The 18410-nt window shown below is 32.7% G+C and overlaps 1 protein-coding gene across 2 annotated transcripts in view; it reads left to right on the forward strand.

Moving 5' to 3' along the window:
- The window catches only part of LOC113515742 (potassium voltage-gated channel protein Shaw-like), a 324996-nt gene that overhangs the window by 155436 nt on the left and 151150 nt on the right, over positions 1–18410 (forward strand). For both annotated transcript variants that reach the window (XM_052899177.1, XM_052899178.1), the window contains exon 5: positions 13554–13823. In XM_052899177.1, the coding sequence (XP_052755137.1) occupies positions 13554–13823 (270 nt within the window). The remainder of the gene's footprint in view (positions 1–13553; positions 13824–18410) is intronic.

Raw genomic sequence — 18410 nt, forward strand, 5'->3', positions numbered from 1 at the left:
GTAAATATTAATGAGAAGTGATATAAAAGGCGGCCTTATCGCTAAGCAATCTCTTCCAGATGATCTATATATATATATATATATATATATATATATATATATATATATATATATATATATATATATATGTGTGTGTGTGTGTGTATGTATATGTATATATATACATACTTGTAAACAAGTCTATTCGAATAAAGATGATTTGAATTATTACTTACTCTTCATATGTATTAAACACGAACTTCTTTTAAATTAAATAATGTAAATCAAAATACGACAAACTTTTACATTACAATACGGATTACTACATAAACATTGCAATTAGTATCTTGTCCGGTTACTAAATTGTGTAAGTCCAGAAGCGCCATCTACAAATTATTCCGAGTCCGCGCCGTTTCAGTTGTAACGGTACTTATTAATCAAGTCGTTCATTTTCAAGTGCCGCTAAAATGACGCTTAGCGAATTTAAATTTTAAATAATTCAGCTTTTATATTTCGTGTGTTGGTACCTGAGTCTTATACTTCGTTAAAAAAACTACGTATGTTATGTCTTTTAACTTTTTTAAAATATGTAAAGAAAAAAAAATATAATGCCTTTATCGACTCTATAAGTAAGTGATTAATTAAAAATAGCAATTATAAAGTGTCGTAAAATTAACAAAATTAAACAGTAAATTTAATCATAAGAATTTTTGAACAGTAATTTATTTATTATTCTATCGCTCGATCGAGAATGGAATTACTGCTGGGAAAAATACGCAAGAAACTCGTGTTTTTTTTTTCTTCAATCGAAACTGGTTTTACAAAATAAATTATCAAATAGCATGAGAGCACAATAATGTTGTTTCTCACTATACGATAAATATAACGTAATCGACTCAGTAGCTATGCATTACTATTAAATATAGACAGATACTCTTGTTTCCTCCAAAAGATTACAATAGTAAACTTAAACTTATTATAAGCATAAACAATTACAAGAAATAATATAGTTTATTTTTAAATGATTAATTATTATTTTATTACATCGTAACCTTAAAAAAACAATATATTCCTTTTTAAAAGGCCGACAACACACATGTAATTTTTCTGGTGTTGCGAATGTTCATGGACGGCGGTGGTCATTTACCATCAGGTGAGCTGAATTCTAGTTTGGCCCCTGTGTCTTAAAAAAAAACAAGTTCGTTCATAGTTTTATTTGTTTATTATTATTATTTATTTAACTCTTTATTGCACAAAAAACACAAAAATATACAATGAAAATTAGAACATTCAAGTGAAAGACAGTAATATGAAGTACAGATTAAAATATATACATAAAGATACAAAAGGCGGTATTATTGCTGTGCCAATCTCTTACAGACAACTGTTATGTTGAATTAATTAAGGTAAAAAAAAAAAAAACTAGTTCATAATAATTCTCAAGCGACATTTTATCGCCGTTGATTCCAACAACGCAGTGCAATATATCAGACTTAGAATAAAACCCTTGCCGCCGAAATGAGCCATTACCTTCTCTTTTTTTTCTCAGGAAAAAAAATTCGACGAGGGGTTAATGGCGTGAAATCTGAAATTTTTTTGCGCTCCAACATAATCCTTTAATCGGTTTCATACCGGTTTGAAAAGTAAAGTTATGAGTTCGATTTTTACTATGGAAGTACCTATACTTTAATAGGAGCAGTATAATCCATTATCTATGGTGTTTTATAAATAAATAATTTTTTCTCAAACATGCTTGGAAATGTGAGCATTATTTTGACAATCTTCTTCGAGATAAATCAAAATTGCCGTACTGGCCAGATACATGCGGGCAGCGGCTGGCAAAAGTTAAATGAAAATCCATATCTGTCGTGTTTTGCGGCTAGATAAATTACTATGTAAACTCATATCTGTTCTGTAATTTAAAAATGGAATAACCTGCACATAAATGGATGCACGTTCGTCCATCAATGCCTCAGTTGCTGGCCGCTGCAGTAATGTACTATACTGTTAAAAGTTCCGTAAATATACATATTATTTTAATATAACAACTACCAGTTTAACTTACGTGTAATTAGATCGAGAAACCTCGACTAGTTTCAAGACCATTCGGGCTCTTAATCGTGAGCGGCTATGACGAGCTTTCTCAACAATTACACGTAACTTAAACTGGTAGTTACTACATTAAAATAAAGAAGTATTAATTTTATATTTTTTTATGTGATTTGAAATGGGAAACTAAATCCATTACAATTGATCAATGTCATGGAATTAATCATGTTTATAGAAAAGTAAGTGACGCCATTGATATTCAAGAATACACTATGACACCCATGGCACTTAGTGCATTAAAATTCGATTGAATTCACAATTTTTTTACGAATCAAATTCTTGTGTTTTTATTGTTTCAGAAGCAAATCTTTGCTAATGTTTTAAATGGGGAATTGAGTTTGTTTGTATAATACTTCTTTCACCTTAACGGTACAACAATTTCTCAAAAATATTGTAATTTTTTTTTCCGGTCAACTGACATATCTTTATTAACAATTTTATTTATTTTGTAATTTTTTACCGAATTCGTCGTATTTCCTTGTATGTGATATATTGGTATATATATTCTAATATGATAAAGAGGAAAAATGTTATTATTTTTTAATAAAGGATAGATTAACTCAAAAATTACATAATCATTTTTAAAAATTATTCCACCTATAGACAGCTATATCAGCGAGTAATATAGGTTGTATATATTGTTTTCGAAAGTTCTATTTATCCATGTGAAGTCGGGCCGGATCGCTAGTGTATTATAATATTTTTTAATTTTAGTTTATATGTACTTGAAACTTTTGTTTGAATTAATGAAAGCGACTATATATAGGTACATAAAAAGAAATCATAAATACAAGAAGCATAGTGGGATGTTAGTTTCTGAATTTTATGCAATCCACACTTGTTACTGGTTATTTAATTATTGAATAAAATTATTTTGTTTAATTCCGCTACCATTAGTATGTGTGTGACTGTCAACATTCAAAATTGGGCCACCACTATTGCTACCAGAAGTTCCACAACCTTCCATATTAACCATCAATTAGTATAATAATATCAATAAGAATAATCAAATAATTCAGTAATAGTGATGATAAATCTTCATATGTTGGCAGTCACACACATACTAACGGTAGCGGAATTAAACAAAATAATTCTAATCAAACAACCAGTGATATGGACTTCCGCAAGATAACACTTAGTTGAGTAAAATATTTACCATACTTGTTGTTCCAAGATTGCCATACCCTTGTCCCGTTATCAAGAACATTATTATTATTATTCCAATCATTTATGAGAGCATAGAAGACAATTTTGTACCAGACCCTTTGATATGTAAATTTTATCATTCGGTCACAGACGCGTCGCGTCGGTTCAGAGGCATTATCAGCCACTAACTATTTGCTGCGTGAACAATTTCCGTTTGCTCTCCCATACTGAATATTTAACTGTGTATAGTTGTTGATAGTTACTGATGGGTGTTTTAGCTGTGCAAATATTTATTTATTTTATTTATATATATTCTTTATTGCACATGTAAATTACGTTGTTAAAGCATTTCTAAATATTGTGAGCAAGGACGGACTTATCTCTGACAGAGATCTCTTCCAGTCAACCCATTACAGTTAGAAAGCATGTTGTTAGCGGATAGCTGAAGTGCTACAACTATTAATATTTAGAGTACATAAACAAATATACAATTAAATAAAATATTAAAATACATAATAAAATATTACATAAATACATATACTATAAATAAATATAATACCTACCTACTTATACAATAGATGTTAAAATAAATGAATATACTACTTACAATAGAAATTTGACAGTTCAATTAGAAAAATATAAAATTATGGTTATGACTCAAGGGAAAGAAAATGTAATTTCAACCTTTTCTTGTAAGAGGTAATTGAAGAACTTTCTTGTATGTTGCAAGGAAGTTTGTTCTATAATTTATTTATTCATTAGTAGATATATGTGTACTTGGCGGATTTAATGCAAAAAGCATTCTCTCCCAGTCAACCATAGGGACGTGTCAGAATACTCGAATGCGGTACTAGTAATTATTGATATACATACATAAAAAAATTACATATATAAACGAATAAATATATATAAATAACAAATATACTTACACATAATAATATATACTGTATTATACACGAAATTGAGAATAATATAAAATATTTACTGCTCGGATAAAGTAAAAAAGTGAGAATGAACTTTTTTTTAAGGACAATTTAGTCGATAGTCTCTTAATGGTATCAGGAAGCGTGTTCCAGGGCCATGAAGAATGTAGGAGAAAAGAATTTGAAACGAAACCAGTACGGTGAGAGGGGATAGATAGTTAAAATATTTGTTTCTCATATACCTTATTGGTTATATTACGCAGCACTTTTTAGTTTTAAACTAAAAAGTGTTTTGTTTGTAAACCACATGATCCAAGCGTAGAATAGGCCACCCGTTCCTTTCCCGTGGGTGTCGTAGGAGGCGGCTAAGGGAACAATGTAACAATGGCTATATATGTATAGTATATTATTATTATTCTCCTTTAAACCGACTTCAAAAATGGAGGAGGTTCTTAATTCGGATGTATTTTCTTTTTCCTGTTTGTTGCCTCATAACTGCGTCATTTATAAAACGTATTTGGAACTTTTTTATCATAAAGCATATACTTTCTAATAAGTCTCATAAAAACTGCATCAAAATCGTTTCATTATTTTGGTTTTAAAACCAAAATAATTGTGTTTTCTTTTTGTAGACTTGACTATGGGGAAGAAATTTCTTAGAAGAGTCTCTAAAAGAAAAACTCTGTCCCATTCGAGTTTCAACAGTCAAGCAGTTGTGTTTGCATGGCTGTGTTTCGGTTTGGTGGGTGGGATATGGCGTGAATTTACAGGGTACAAAAGAATAACACCTGAGTCCTCAGAAAGTGTAACACATGGGGGGTATCATGGGCGAAACAGTATACTCTGTTATGTCTTTGGTACTGCTCATGTCTATAGGCGACTTCCATCAAGTGGGCCGTCAGCTTATTTGTCATTATAAGTTGTATAAAAAAAGAAAGATTTTTAAGTGGCGATTCCGTAAAGGTAAGAGCGGTGTAGCTTATCCGCTCATTAGATGCAACCACGATTTCCAATGTACTGCAGACAGTCAATGTATGCAGGTGTCTCAGTGCTATTTTTATGACAATCTAAAAGGAAGGTTTTTGCTTAGCAGTGGACAAATTATTTATTTATTCATTAGTACAAATATGTGTACATGGCAGACATAATGCTAAAAGCATTCTCTCCCAGTCAACCATAGGGAAGTGTCAGAATACTCGAATGCGGTACTACTAATTATTAATATACATACACACTAAAATTACATATATAAACGAATAAATATATATGAATAACAAATGTACTTACACATATATGATATATACTATATTATACACGAAATTGAGAATAATATACAGCATTTACTGCTCGGATAAAGATAAAAAGTGAGCGTGAACGATTTTTTTGAAAGACGGTTTAGTCGGTAGTCTCTTAATGGCATTAGGAAGCGCGTTCCAGAGTCGTGAAGAATGTAAGAGAAAAAAGTTTGAAGCGTAACCAGTACGGTGAGAGGGGAGAGATAATTGAAGAGTATTATTGGAACGAAGGTTACGTTCGTGAGTTTCAAAAAGATAGTGGAATTTACTCCTTAAGTTAGGAGACTGGGGGTTTCGAAGAAGAGTGTAGAGGGTACAAAGAGTTCTAACGTTTCTGCGTTGACGAATGGAAAGCCACTTGAGCTAAGACCGATATAAAGAAATGTGATCGAACTTCTGGAGGTTGAAGATAAAGCGTATGGCTTGGTTGAGGAGAAGGTCCAGCTTATCGAGAAGATCTTCATTAAGATTACCAAATGGCCAGATGAAATGATGAAAAATTATTTATTTGGATTATCTGTATATTTATTACTAACTAATCCATACTCTTTGGCACCTCATCTAAATATTGTGCACAGAATTCTCCCCTTCGCAAACAATGGGTATTTGCTGAGTTTGGGATCGCGCCAATAGCTGTTTGGGTGTCTGTTTGCGTACACGGTTGGTTTAAGGTACTGATCAATAGATTTTGTGGTGACATTTACTGAACCCTGAATATTAGTTCTTAGCTTCCATCAAAACAAAGTACAGTTTCATTTAAACAATATATTTATTGTTCTGTGTTAACTGCTGTTCATAAGTGATATTTATCACTGTTCTACAGGTGGGCCATTAGCTTGTTTGGCATTATAAGTTTCATAAAAAAATTTGAACCCAACTATTAATTTTTAGACATTTGCATTACATGGTTTTTGGTTTATAATAAACGGGAATTAACGTGAATAACGAAACGTAAATTACGAATATAATTAGATTCAGAAGGAGTCAGGAGCCCAAATATCTCTATTATTTTTAATTACTAACTTTAGCAAACAATGAAATAAATTTCATAAATCTTTAGGGATACAATTTCACCAAATAACAAGTCAAAATCTAGTATGTTTGTTGGCGTTGTGAAGTCGAAATAGCATTCATTGCTTACTTACGTTTTCACTAAATATTTGTCTAATGTACTGTCTACAATATAAATTATAGCTTTAGGTGTCAAGTTATAAGAGGTAGCGGGAGCGGGTAGCGATTGCTGCTTATTATTCTTTAAATATGCACTTGATATTCACAGTCTTGATAATTTTGTAAATATAATTATATATTGTGTGATTATTTATTAAGTTTGCTTGTCTGCATTATAGTAATAATATTACTAATAAAAATTGGCTGTGATATTTTTTGTTTTATAAAAATATTTTATGATTTTAGCTAATAACTGTCCATTGCTGAAAATTGCCTTTCCCATATAGCTCGCCTGATGGTAAGTGGTTACCGTAGCCTATGCAATACCAGGGGCATAACGCGTGCGTTACCAATCCCGAAGAAACCTCCTTACCCCCTTTTGTAGAATCCCATGCTGCAGTCTCTTGGAAAAACTTCGACATTGCCTCTACTAAACTAGTCTTTAGTATTATAATTTACACGAGTTACACACGAGAAAATTAATAAGATACAGTGGAACAGTTTTTATAGCCATCAGGGTCTATTCATTATATCAGGATTGAATTTAAATGGTCCCGTACAATGCGGTTTTAGAGGAGTTTTCTCCCGCGAATGCTCAGGCCAAATGAGCTCCCTGCCGAGCTTTTCCTTTGAGACTACAATATGGGGTTTTTCTAATAGGGCATATTAAGGTTACCTCAGGATCGGCAGCGCACACGTGACACCCCCAAGTGTTGCAGGCGTTTATAGGCTACAGTGACGGTAGACCATCAGATTGACTGTATGCTTGTTTGCTACCTTCGCGGTATAAAAAAAATATTAAAGTTAAAAATTTTTTTTCAAACCAATATATTTAAATGTTAACATAATCGCGGTCGCTTGTAACATGCACACCACAGACAAGAGTCGCCTCTATAGAAATAATACGATGATTGATGGTATGGCTTTCTGTCCACAGAACTTGGTATTTCAGAGACGAAATTTAAAAAAAAAAAGTACCTGCCATCGGATGTGAGTTGGGTCTCTTTTGTACGAGCAATTTTCAGTTGTGTATTTCATTGTATGAGTATTTCAGAAAAAGTAGACACATTTTATATCAAAGGATGGTTCAACTCTTTTTTTTTATAAAATTCACTTTATGGCAGTCTATGGGGGAAGCTTATGTCCAGCAGTGGACAAATAATGGCTGAAATGATGATGATATTGTTATAAGTACATTATCTTAGTTCTTATTTTACTCTTAATAATATAATAAATTTTACATATATATATATATATATATATATATATATATATATATATATATATATATATATATATATATATATAATTGCAACAAGACAAATACAATGTTGTTACATATCTTTTATTTTAACATATAACATGAGATGGTACAATTAATTTCTGTAATGTTTTATATGATTGATTAATTTAACAATGATTCACTGCTAAATGTTTAGTATATGGATGGATAGACAGACAGATAAAATTGTTTATTTACACCATTACAAACACAGTGGAGTGAGCTCTCTGTCCAGGTTTTTAATCATAAATCCTCATCATGAACATTGGACTCAATTATCTATTAATTTAAATAATTCATGTGCAGTTTGCTAGTCTGAATTGATACAAATTTGTAATTGTAAAATGAAGTTTTGTTAAAAAAAACCAATTGAGTTTCTTGCCCTTTCTTCTGAGCTGAAATTGCACTCTGAATGGGCGGTAGAATTATAATAATTAAAAAAAGACGCAAAAAATTATCGACTTCAATTGACAAAAAAAAAACCTAAACAAAATCTGTCATTTTTATTTAAAAACTAGTGGTCTGTCGCGGCGTCGCTTGGGTGGTCATTTTTACATTTTAAAAAGTGGCCATTAAGGCTGCACACGCAACGGAAGCTTAAAAATGGAGTAACTTCTCCCGTTTTCCCAATATTTCCCTTTACTGCTCTGCTCCTATTGATCGTAGCGTGATGAAAAGTATATTATAACCTGCCCAGGAGTATGAAGAAAATTTCTTTAAAATCCGTCGAGTAGTTTTTGTTTCTATAACGAACATACAGACAGACAGACAAAAATTTTACTGATTGCATTTTTGGCATCAGTATCGATCACTAATCACCCCCTGATAGTTATTTTGCAAATATATTTCATGTAGAATTGACCTCTCTACAGATTTATTATAAGTATATAAGATTTATTTATGGGTATTATAAATTCTCATTTGCGTTGCATTTTTTTTCTTGTTTGTTGTCTCATGACTTCTTTAGCTCCAAATCGGTTTGGAAAATTCTTCTTTTTATCTGAAAGGATGTACTTAAAATTCAGTCTCATAAAAATTTTACTAAAATCGGTTCAGTAATTTAATTTCTAAATCAAAATAACTTGTTTTGTCACAATTGAAGTCGGTTTTTTTGGGACACAATATTTACATTTACAAAGTGGGGACATTTCTCAGGCGTATGTAAATATGCCATCATAATCTTGCTTTTATCCCTTTACTTGGGGCTGGCTTGGTATACAGTTGTACCCTTCCACTCATCCACATCAGCCGTCATACCTGAGCTCACTTTTCTTTTTCGTATATCATCTTTCACATAGTTCATCCACTTTTTTTCCAACATAATGTACCTACACGTGTGTATACACACACACATATATACATATATATATATATATATATATATATATATATATATATATATATATATATATATATATATATATATATATATATATATATATATATATATATATATATATATATATATGCACCGAGTTGCCAGATGCAATTCTTAATTTTTACCTGAACGTGAAATATTTTTCCCCCAAATTAATACGATTTCTAAGACTTACTCAATCTCAAAATTGTATTGTTTATAGGCATAGTGCGGAAATGAGAGTTCAATTTACATTGATTTTTTTATTTTTCTCAATGGATTTCTGTCTATATTCGTTCTCATGTCCCTGCTATGACAAATGATAATCAATTACGAAACTTTACTTACAAATTTAAATACATTTAAACATTTTTGTTTATGGTTGATAAAAGAAGGTTAACCCAATCTACAATGGTTTACAATGGCAGTTTACCAATATAGAATGATACGTGAGGATAAAGTCAGGTCACACGGACGCAGGATGACCGGGGGGGGGGAGGGTTGTTGGTAATGCGAACTACCAGTCACATTGTTAACAATATACCCTATCAGGTCGACCTACACGTGGTACCCCCTGGAAAGCATGTGAGTCGAATTCCAGGTGTATTCATTACGATGGGCTAACTGACCCGCCTTTTCATTCTCACCTATCGTCTCTCACTGGTGCTTCGTCATCGTATACCGATAGTGCAGGCGAGGTTACCATTCCATTGCTATCCATTAAAAAAAAGGAGGTCCGCGTGACGTCACGTCGTAGACCGTTAATTCAAACAAACAAGCAATCCCTTCCACCCGTTAATTTTTCAACATATGCAAATATAATGCATAGCAAATTTCAAATACAACACTGGAATATAAACTTAATTGTGATCCAAGTAAGTTCTTTTTAGTTTATTTGGGATGAATGCGACACGGAAGGTACCAGATGTTGCGACGTGTACTTATTTAAAACCCACGTCTATGCCTATTCGGTTGAAACGGTTCTCGTGTGAATAAATTTCTCGTGCAGTGTTGCCAGATTGGGAACTTTTTCGTAATTTTGTTTTAAAAATATTCTGATCGCGGAGTTTTGAAAAAAATTGATTTTCTTTTTTATAGGTTTGGTATTTTTTTTAATGGAATGGTAACCCCGCCTGCGCTAACGGTATACGCTGGCGGGGCACCAGTGAGGGATCGTACGTGAGAATGAAAAGGCAGGTCAGTTAGTCCATTGTGATGAATTAGAGTTCAGCACGAAGGTTTCCAGGTTGTATTAATGGAACTGATAATCCACATTACTAACAATCCCTTCCCCCCAGTTTTAGTATTTGTAAAGTATATAGAGGTATTTAAATGCAATAAAATATATTAATAACGGTAGCAATACAGATGATGGGATAAGAAAAAGTGAAGGTAAGATAAGGTAAAAATGAAATGAAGTTTTTCTTGTCGTTAATTTAATATGATATAGTAAACGTAGTGAAAACCAATACATGTTTGAGATTGAGTAAAAGTCTCAGAAATCGTATCAATTTGGGGAAAAAATATTTCACGTTCGGGTAAAAATCAAGAATCGTATCTGGCAATTCTGTGTGTGGCCTTATTCAATATCGTAATAACTTCCTGTGAGTTGCAGACGAAATGTGTTTTTGAATGAGCGAATAGGAGATTCGATCACATTTACGATGGGACTCGAGTGTCTCACGTTTTAGAGGGTAATAATGGGGAAAATGACACATTCTTACTCATATTACAAATGTGAAAGTGAAGAAATTTAGTATACACGTATTATATGGTATGAAAAAGGGCAGAGGGTGCTTTTTGTCCTGGCAAGTTTTTTGTATACCACAAAGGCACAGATCGTCTGTTGGTAAACTTTAGATTTCTCTAGGGCAGTTAACGACCAGGAATTTCGTTAGTTAAATTTTGAACCCTGGTTTGGGGTTAAATTTTTCAAAAGTCTCTTCTTACTTTCATTAAGTTCACCTTTACCACCTTTTGCCAGAGGAAGATTTTGTACAAAAGTCGTTTGCCTCTGTCCCATTCGTGTTTCTACTATGAAACAGTTGTGATTGCATGGCTGTTTCGGTTTGAAGGGTGGGATATGGCAGTGAATCTACAGGGTACAGAGGAATAACACCTTAGTCCTCAGGAATGGCAACTTATGGGCGGTATCATGGACAAAACAGTATACTCTGTTATATCCATGATACTGCTCATGTCTATAGGCGATTGTTACCACTTTCCATCAGATGAGCCGTCAGCTTGTTTGCCATTCTAAGTAGCATAAAAAAACCTAAACTATATAAGGAACTTATCTGCAAAATTTCAAGATTCTAGATTCAATGGCTTCGACTGTGTGTTGATATATGGGTCGGTCAGTCAATCAGTATCCTTTATATTTATAAAGGGATTGTTAATAATGCGGACTCTCAGTCCCATTGTTAGCAAATTGCCCCATAAGGTCAACCTCCACGTGGTCTCCCCTGGAAGCCATCGTGCTGAATTCCTTGTATATTCATCACGATGGACTAACTGACCTGCCTTTACATTCTCACCTATCACCCTTTACTGGTGCCTCGTCAGTATATACCGTCAGCGCAGGTGGGGTAACCATTTCATTATCATTAATCACAAAAAAAAATCAGCATCCTTTTTATATATACTCGTACATATTACAGTGAAATGGAAGAAATCGTGGGTAAAAACTAATAACAGTACAAATTCCAAATTCCATGAAGTACATACAATCACTGACACCAAAAGAATATATTTCTTTTTTTATAACAAAAGTAATAGCAGACAATCACCGAGCTCAATCTAGAATTCCTTGTGCAACGGGCAAAATAAATTTTAACGTTCCTTTTCGGGCGAAACGGATAAAGGAGTCTACGGGGATTGAATTTACGTAAACATATTGTGTTCAATTATCTATACTTTTATATATATACAAAGCTTTTAGACTCCTATGTGATATAGATCAATAAACTATTTATATATTTGCCGTGTGGTCCCGGCATAGAACGGACCACCCCTTCCTTTCCCGTGCGTGTCGTAAGAGACGAATAAGGGAACTTAATGATCGAGGGATAGGCAGTAGCGTTTTTTTTTTCATAACAAGAAATGTACAGATTTAGTGGAAATTTGTTGAATAATACCTTAAAAGAAATAACACCTGAGTCCTCAAGAATGGCAACGCATGGGGGGTATTATGGGCGAAACAAGCTGACGGCCCACCTGATAGAAAGTGGTAACTGTCGCCTATAGACATGAGCAGTACTATGGACATAATAGAGTATACTGTTTCGCTTATGCGTTGCCGTTCCTGAGGACTTAGGTGTTACTCCTCTGTACCCTGTAAATTAACTGCCATATTCCACCCTTCATACCGAAACACAGCCATGCAAACAACTGCTTCGCGGTAGAAACACGAATGGGACAAAGGTACCCAAGCAACCTTAAAAGTATACTAAAGATTTTAATTTCACCCTGCATAATAGCAGAGAACTCTTTTCATGTTCCACGTAAACAATGAATTGAAAAAAACGGAAGCTAATTTTGTTTATACTATACGATTCTTTTTTTATTCCCCCGGCGTTTCTTTGTGTAAGAATAAAGTGATTTCAATAATAACACACCTCACTTAAGGGAATACGCAATGAACTCTCGAGGAATAAATATCTATTTTTTTATATATGTATTTATTTAGCCCTGTGGTTAATATACGCGATATTTAAATTCTATTTATCAAATTTTTATTCTATTTATTGCAAACGTAATTATGAAATTCGATTAGTAAAATAATCAATTTTTTTAGTAATTGATCAAAAATATTTATTCAAAAGGCTCCTGTTAAAGAACCATAGTGAAACTATGTTAGTTTTATGACACATATCGATGTTATTATATATATATATATATATATATATATATATATATATATATATAATAAAGTTCAAGACGACGTATAAATCTTACTTCTTTTTTAAATCTTTTACTCATATAACATAGGAGATATTAAAAAAATATATAATATATAGATAAGAGACCTTAATAATATAAGAGATAATATCTGTCGGTCTGTTCGTCTATATGTTTGTTTCGGCGTCACGTAAAAACTGCTGCACCAAATTGAATGTGGTTTTCACAGACATAGTTTAACTTAAAATCTGGTATATGCTCTATTTTTATACGTCATCGGGAAGTGATTACGTATTTCTAAATTTTATGCATACGAATTTGTGGGCATAAGCTATATCATGTTAGTTAATAGAAAAAATATATTTTTTTAATGTTATCCTTTTCTTCCTCAGGTGATATCAGCTATATCTGTCTTCTTCATCTGCGTGTCGGTGCTGTCATTCTGTCTCAAGACCCATCCAGATCTTCGAGTAAATCTGCCAACTCCGGCGCCATTTATTGTGGAGAATACCACAGTTTTGCATAATGCCACAATTTCGCACAATACCACCGCAATCGTGGAGACAAGATGGAGGGACAATGGGGAGCCTCATGTATTCTTCTTTTATATTGAGCTCGTTTGCAACGTGTGGTTCACCATTGAGCTTCTAGTGAGATCTGTGGTAAGTATTTAAATTATTAACTTATATCTTCCTGTCTGTATTGAGTAAAAATACTAGTAGGATTTGAAACCGCCCTAGATGGGCATGTGTTGACCAAATAAGCAAAAAATAAATGAAAATTAAATGGAACATCGGCAATAAAAAACAAGTATGTAGATACAATTTACTTATAAACGAGTCGCGTTAAATAATCATTGTGAATTTATATGTATAAAAAATGCAAAAATTTAAAATTATGTTGCTTATATATTAATATAAGCAAACTGCTGAAATAGGGCCAATTTGCCAACTTTTATGTCATTTATTTTGGGGTATACCACAATCTTGGACAATACCACAATTTTGCATAATACCACATACACACACACATACTGTACACACATTTTATTTTGTTTTGTATAGTCGTTTTCACAAATTTAATTTTAGCCTTACTCAATGCAAGCTGTACATCGTGTCCGAGTTGGGGATTTGAATTCCTGAGATACAGATCTGTAATCTAGTTTAGGATCCAGTCTCCCACAAGTTTTATAGAGCATTGCATTTATGCATTTATACATATATAGTTGTACTTCTTTCATGTGGCTGTCTTTTTCTGTAAAATTTTTGGAGTAAATAAATAAATCGATTATTATTATTATTACCTAACTTTAATCGAGACAAGACTAATCAATTGCAAAATAATCAAAATTCGTCATGAATCAGCAATGACAACATCCTCACTTTTAAAACAGGTTTAAAATTACTGAATAATAATAATAATTTAAGCTGATACAACATTTTACTTCAGTATGTTGATTAAAAATTACATATATTAGTTAAAATTGGTCAACTTGTCCTATCAAATATTTTAGAATAGGACCGTTCGTTTTACAAACAATAATAACTATTGCCACTCATTTGAAATCACAATAAGTTATGAAACCAAAGTCCCGTTATCAAACCACTGCACTCTCGAATATTGAATGCCGATCCCTCTACGGATTCAATTCCTATTACGTATTGTGTCGTACGTAGTCGAGAACTCGATTGTGTAACAATAGGAAACTGTACTGAGAATCGTAAACCACCGGACGTGAGCTATCGTGTCGCTTTCCAAGTTGACGCATCACTTGACAAACTTGGCGAACTTGGCAAGCGAGCGTTTATTGTACAACTTCATTGCGTTCATATCCTCACATATTCAAAGGTTTATGTCACATATTCGAGTTATATTTTTCGCGATCGTTGAATATTATCAAGTCTTATTTATGTTTATTATATGATAGACATCTTTTTTTTTATGGATAAAAATGGAATGTTAACCCCTCTTGCGCTGTCGGTATACGCTGGCGGTTCACCAACGGGAAAGGAAGGGGTGGTCTATTCTTTGTCGAGACCACACGGCAAATTATTTGCTTTCCTTACATATAATCTATATATTTTTAATTATACTTTACGCAAAAATAGAAAACTATCACAACTTCTTGTTTTGTGTTTAATATAAATTTCTAAATTGATCTGATAGCAGTAATTTGTGATTTTGTTCCATAATAAAACTGATTTATTACTCTAAATATAAAAATATCCTGCATCTAATAGTAATCGACGTAGAGTTTTTCGTAATAATAGGAAACTGAACTGAGAATTTGAGAATCGTAAAGACCAAATTGTCGCGCCATTGTTATAACACTTATCAAAATTGGCGAACTTGGCAAGCGAACGTTTATTGTACAACTTATTTACTTTTATTCCATCAATTATATTTAGAAATCTTAAATTATAGATATTTTAATTGTTTTTTTTTATGCCACTTAGAATGGCAAACAAGCTGACCGCTCACCTGATGAAAAGTGGTAACCGTCGCCTATAAACATGAGCAGCACCATGAACATAACAGAGTATACTGTTTCGTCCATGATACCTCTCATGGGTTGCCATTCCTGAGAACTCAGGTGTTATTCCTATATACCCAGTAAATACACATTATTAATAGGAAACTGAACTGAGAGTTTGAGAATCGTAAAAACCAAAATGACGCGCCATTGTTATAACACTTATCAAAATTGGCGAACTTGGCAAGCGAACGTTTATTGTACAACTTATTTACTTTTATTCCTTTACGTATACGTACATATTCCAAGGTTATAGGTAATAAATATTCGAGTTATATTTATCATGAATATAAAAAAAACCAACTAATTAAATTTTGTAAAGTATAGATATATAGATACTCTTTATTGTTAACTCTAAAATATTACAATAGTAAATTTATTATAGATACAAACAATTAATTAAAGTAATTATAATAAGTGACACACAATTACAGCAATTGTCTGGATTTTAAGGTAGAATATCCTATATTTTGTAATTTTAGGTAAACAAAACGTTTCATAATATAATTCTGCCTCTAAATCTCAAAAAATGTAGTGTGTTCCGTAATAAATGTATGAGTGAGTCTAAGAGTACGTTTTCGCTAGAAATAACTAAACTTGATTTGACTTGAATAATTTATTTTTCTCTTCACAAAAGGTAGTAAAAGATAATAGCTAGCGGTACAATTAAACATGTTAGACCAGTTTTACAAGGGACTGGTGCCTGCAGTAGGTTTTGAAGTGACCTGTGTTACAAGTCCCCATTTCTATGGACTATAAAAATTTAAGGTCAGCAATTAATGTTACAATAGACACATAATAATGAAGAAATATAAATTGCGGGAATAAACTTTACATTAAAATTTATTAGAATTATAATTAAAGTCAAATTATTTGCAAACTACAGACTGTATATGTTTCTATGTAAGTGTATGTGTGTGGGTGTGTGTGAAAGAGATTAAGAGAGATTATAGATCGAGTGTATATATATATATATATTCTTTATTGCACTAAAACATACAGTAACAACAATAAGTTATGTATGTATACATATAAGTTATATACATATAAGTCATGTACATATATAAGTTATACATGTATATTCATATACAGTACATGAGTAACTGATTTGAACAGTCAATTGAGTGGGTATGCTAAGAAACAGAAAGGTATAAAAATGTATATAAATAAATGTACAGATTTTTTGTAATAATTGGATTGACAATAGTTTATAACAATAATACATAATTCATACATCATAAATATACTTGATCATTTAAGAACACACTGTAGAGTAAAACATGCCCATTTTAATTAATTTCAAGGACAAATCCTAATACATTAATTCTTTGATCTTGCACAAACGATAATTTACAATGCCCTAGTTAGCCCTAAAAGCCAGTCTGATCTTCAGACGGAAAAAGTACCATTATGTACACAATAAATTTACGTAAACACACGTTGTGTTCAACACAATACAGGCAGTGAAATACAGAGTGTAAGTGACAAGTATAGTATCCGCAAACGAGCACTCCAACACAAACACAAACATTACAAACACATAAATGTGTTTTGTGAATGACACGTCGAGTGCAGTGCAGTGAAATAAATGTGGTAAAATACGGGTGTATTTTGTGAATTTAATAAATTTAAATCAAATAAATATATTCTTTAAAAAAAAAAGTGGAGACATTGAATAGAATGAATGATTATTCTATATTTGCATTATACAATTAAGAAAATAAAGCAAGAAAGACAACTAGGTAATAAATGGAACAATTATCCTCATCATCATATCAACCGTTAACAGTCCACTGCTGGACTTCCCCATAAGGAGGGCTTTGCCAGTAGTTGCCACGCTTGGCAGACGAGTTGGTAACCGTAGATTTTTATGGGTGAAAATAGAATGGTAACGCCTGCGCTAACGGGATACGCTGGCAGAGCAGCAGTGAAGGTTAATAGATGAGAATGAAAACAGGCCAATAAGCCTAAGAATTAACCAAGATAGTTTTCAGGGGGAACCGCGAGGAGATCGACCTGGTTGAATATATTGCTAGCAATATGATTCTCAGTCTCCATCACTAACAATCCCTTTCCCCCCTGGCAACCGTAGTTAGGTTTTGGTTGATATTTTAAGAGGTGCTGCTGCCCATTACTCGATTAATTTCCCTTAGTCGCCTATCGATCTATCTGTAAATATATCCTATTAGATAAAATTGAATTTTCCAAATCGGTTTACAGCTGACGGAGTTATGAGGTAACAAACATAAAAATACGTCAGAATTGAGAACGTCTCTCTTTCTGAAGTCGGTCGAAAAGCATTTTATCGTGAATGCATCGATAAAGGATGACATCCTTTGTAGATCCTGTCATCCGTAACTGATACGCTTTAAATATTGTATTTACTTACATACAAGAATAGCTGTTTCTTGAAAAAATATATTATTTAAGCATTCAAGTATTAGAAATATTAAATCATAGATATTTTTAACTGTTTTTTTATGCAACTTAGAATGGCAGGGGGGAAAAGGGATTGTTAGCAATGGAATTTGACACTCCTATTGCAACAATATGCCCTATTAGGTCGACCTCCACGTGGTTCCCCCTGGAAACCATCGTGTACAATTCTTGTTGAATTCGTCACGATGGGCTAACTGACCTGCTTCATCCTCACCTATCATCCTTCACTGGTGCCCCGCTGGTGTATACCGATAGCGCGAGTGGATTTACCATTCCA

Source organism: Galleria mellonella, unplaced genomic scaffold (assembly GCF_026898425.1).
Source record: "Galleria mellonella isolate WM207_F2 unplaced genomic scaffold, CSIRO_AGI_GalMel_v1 utg56, whole genome shotgun sequence".
NCBI lineage: Eukaryota > Metazoa > Arthropoda > Insecta > Lepidoptera > Pyralidae > Galleria > Galleria mellonella.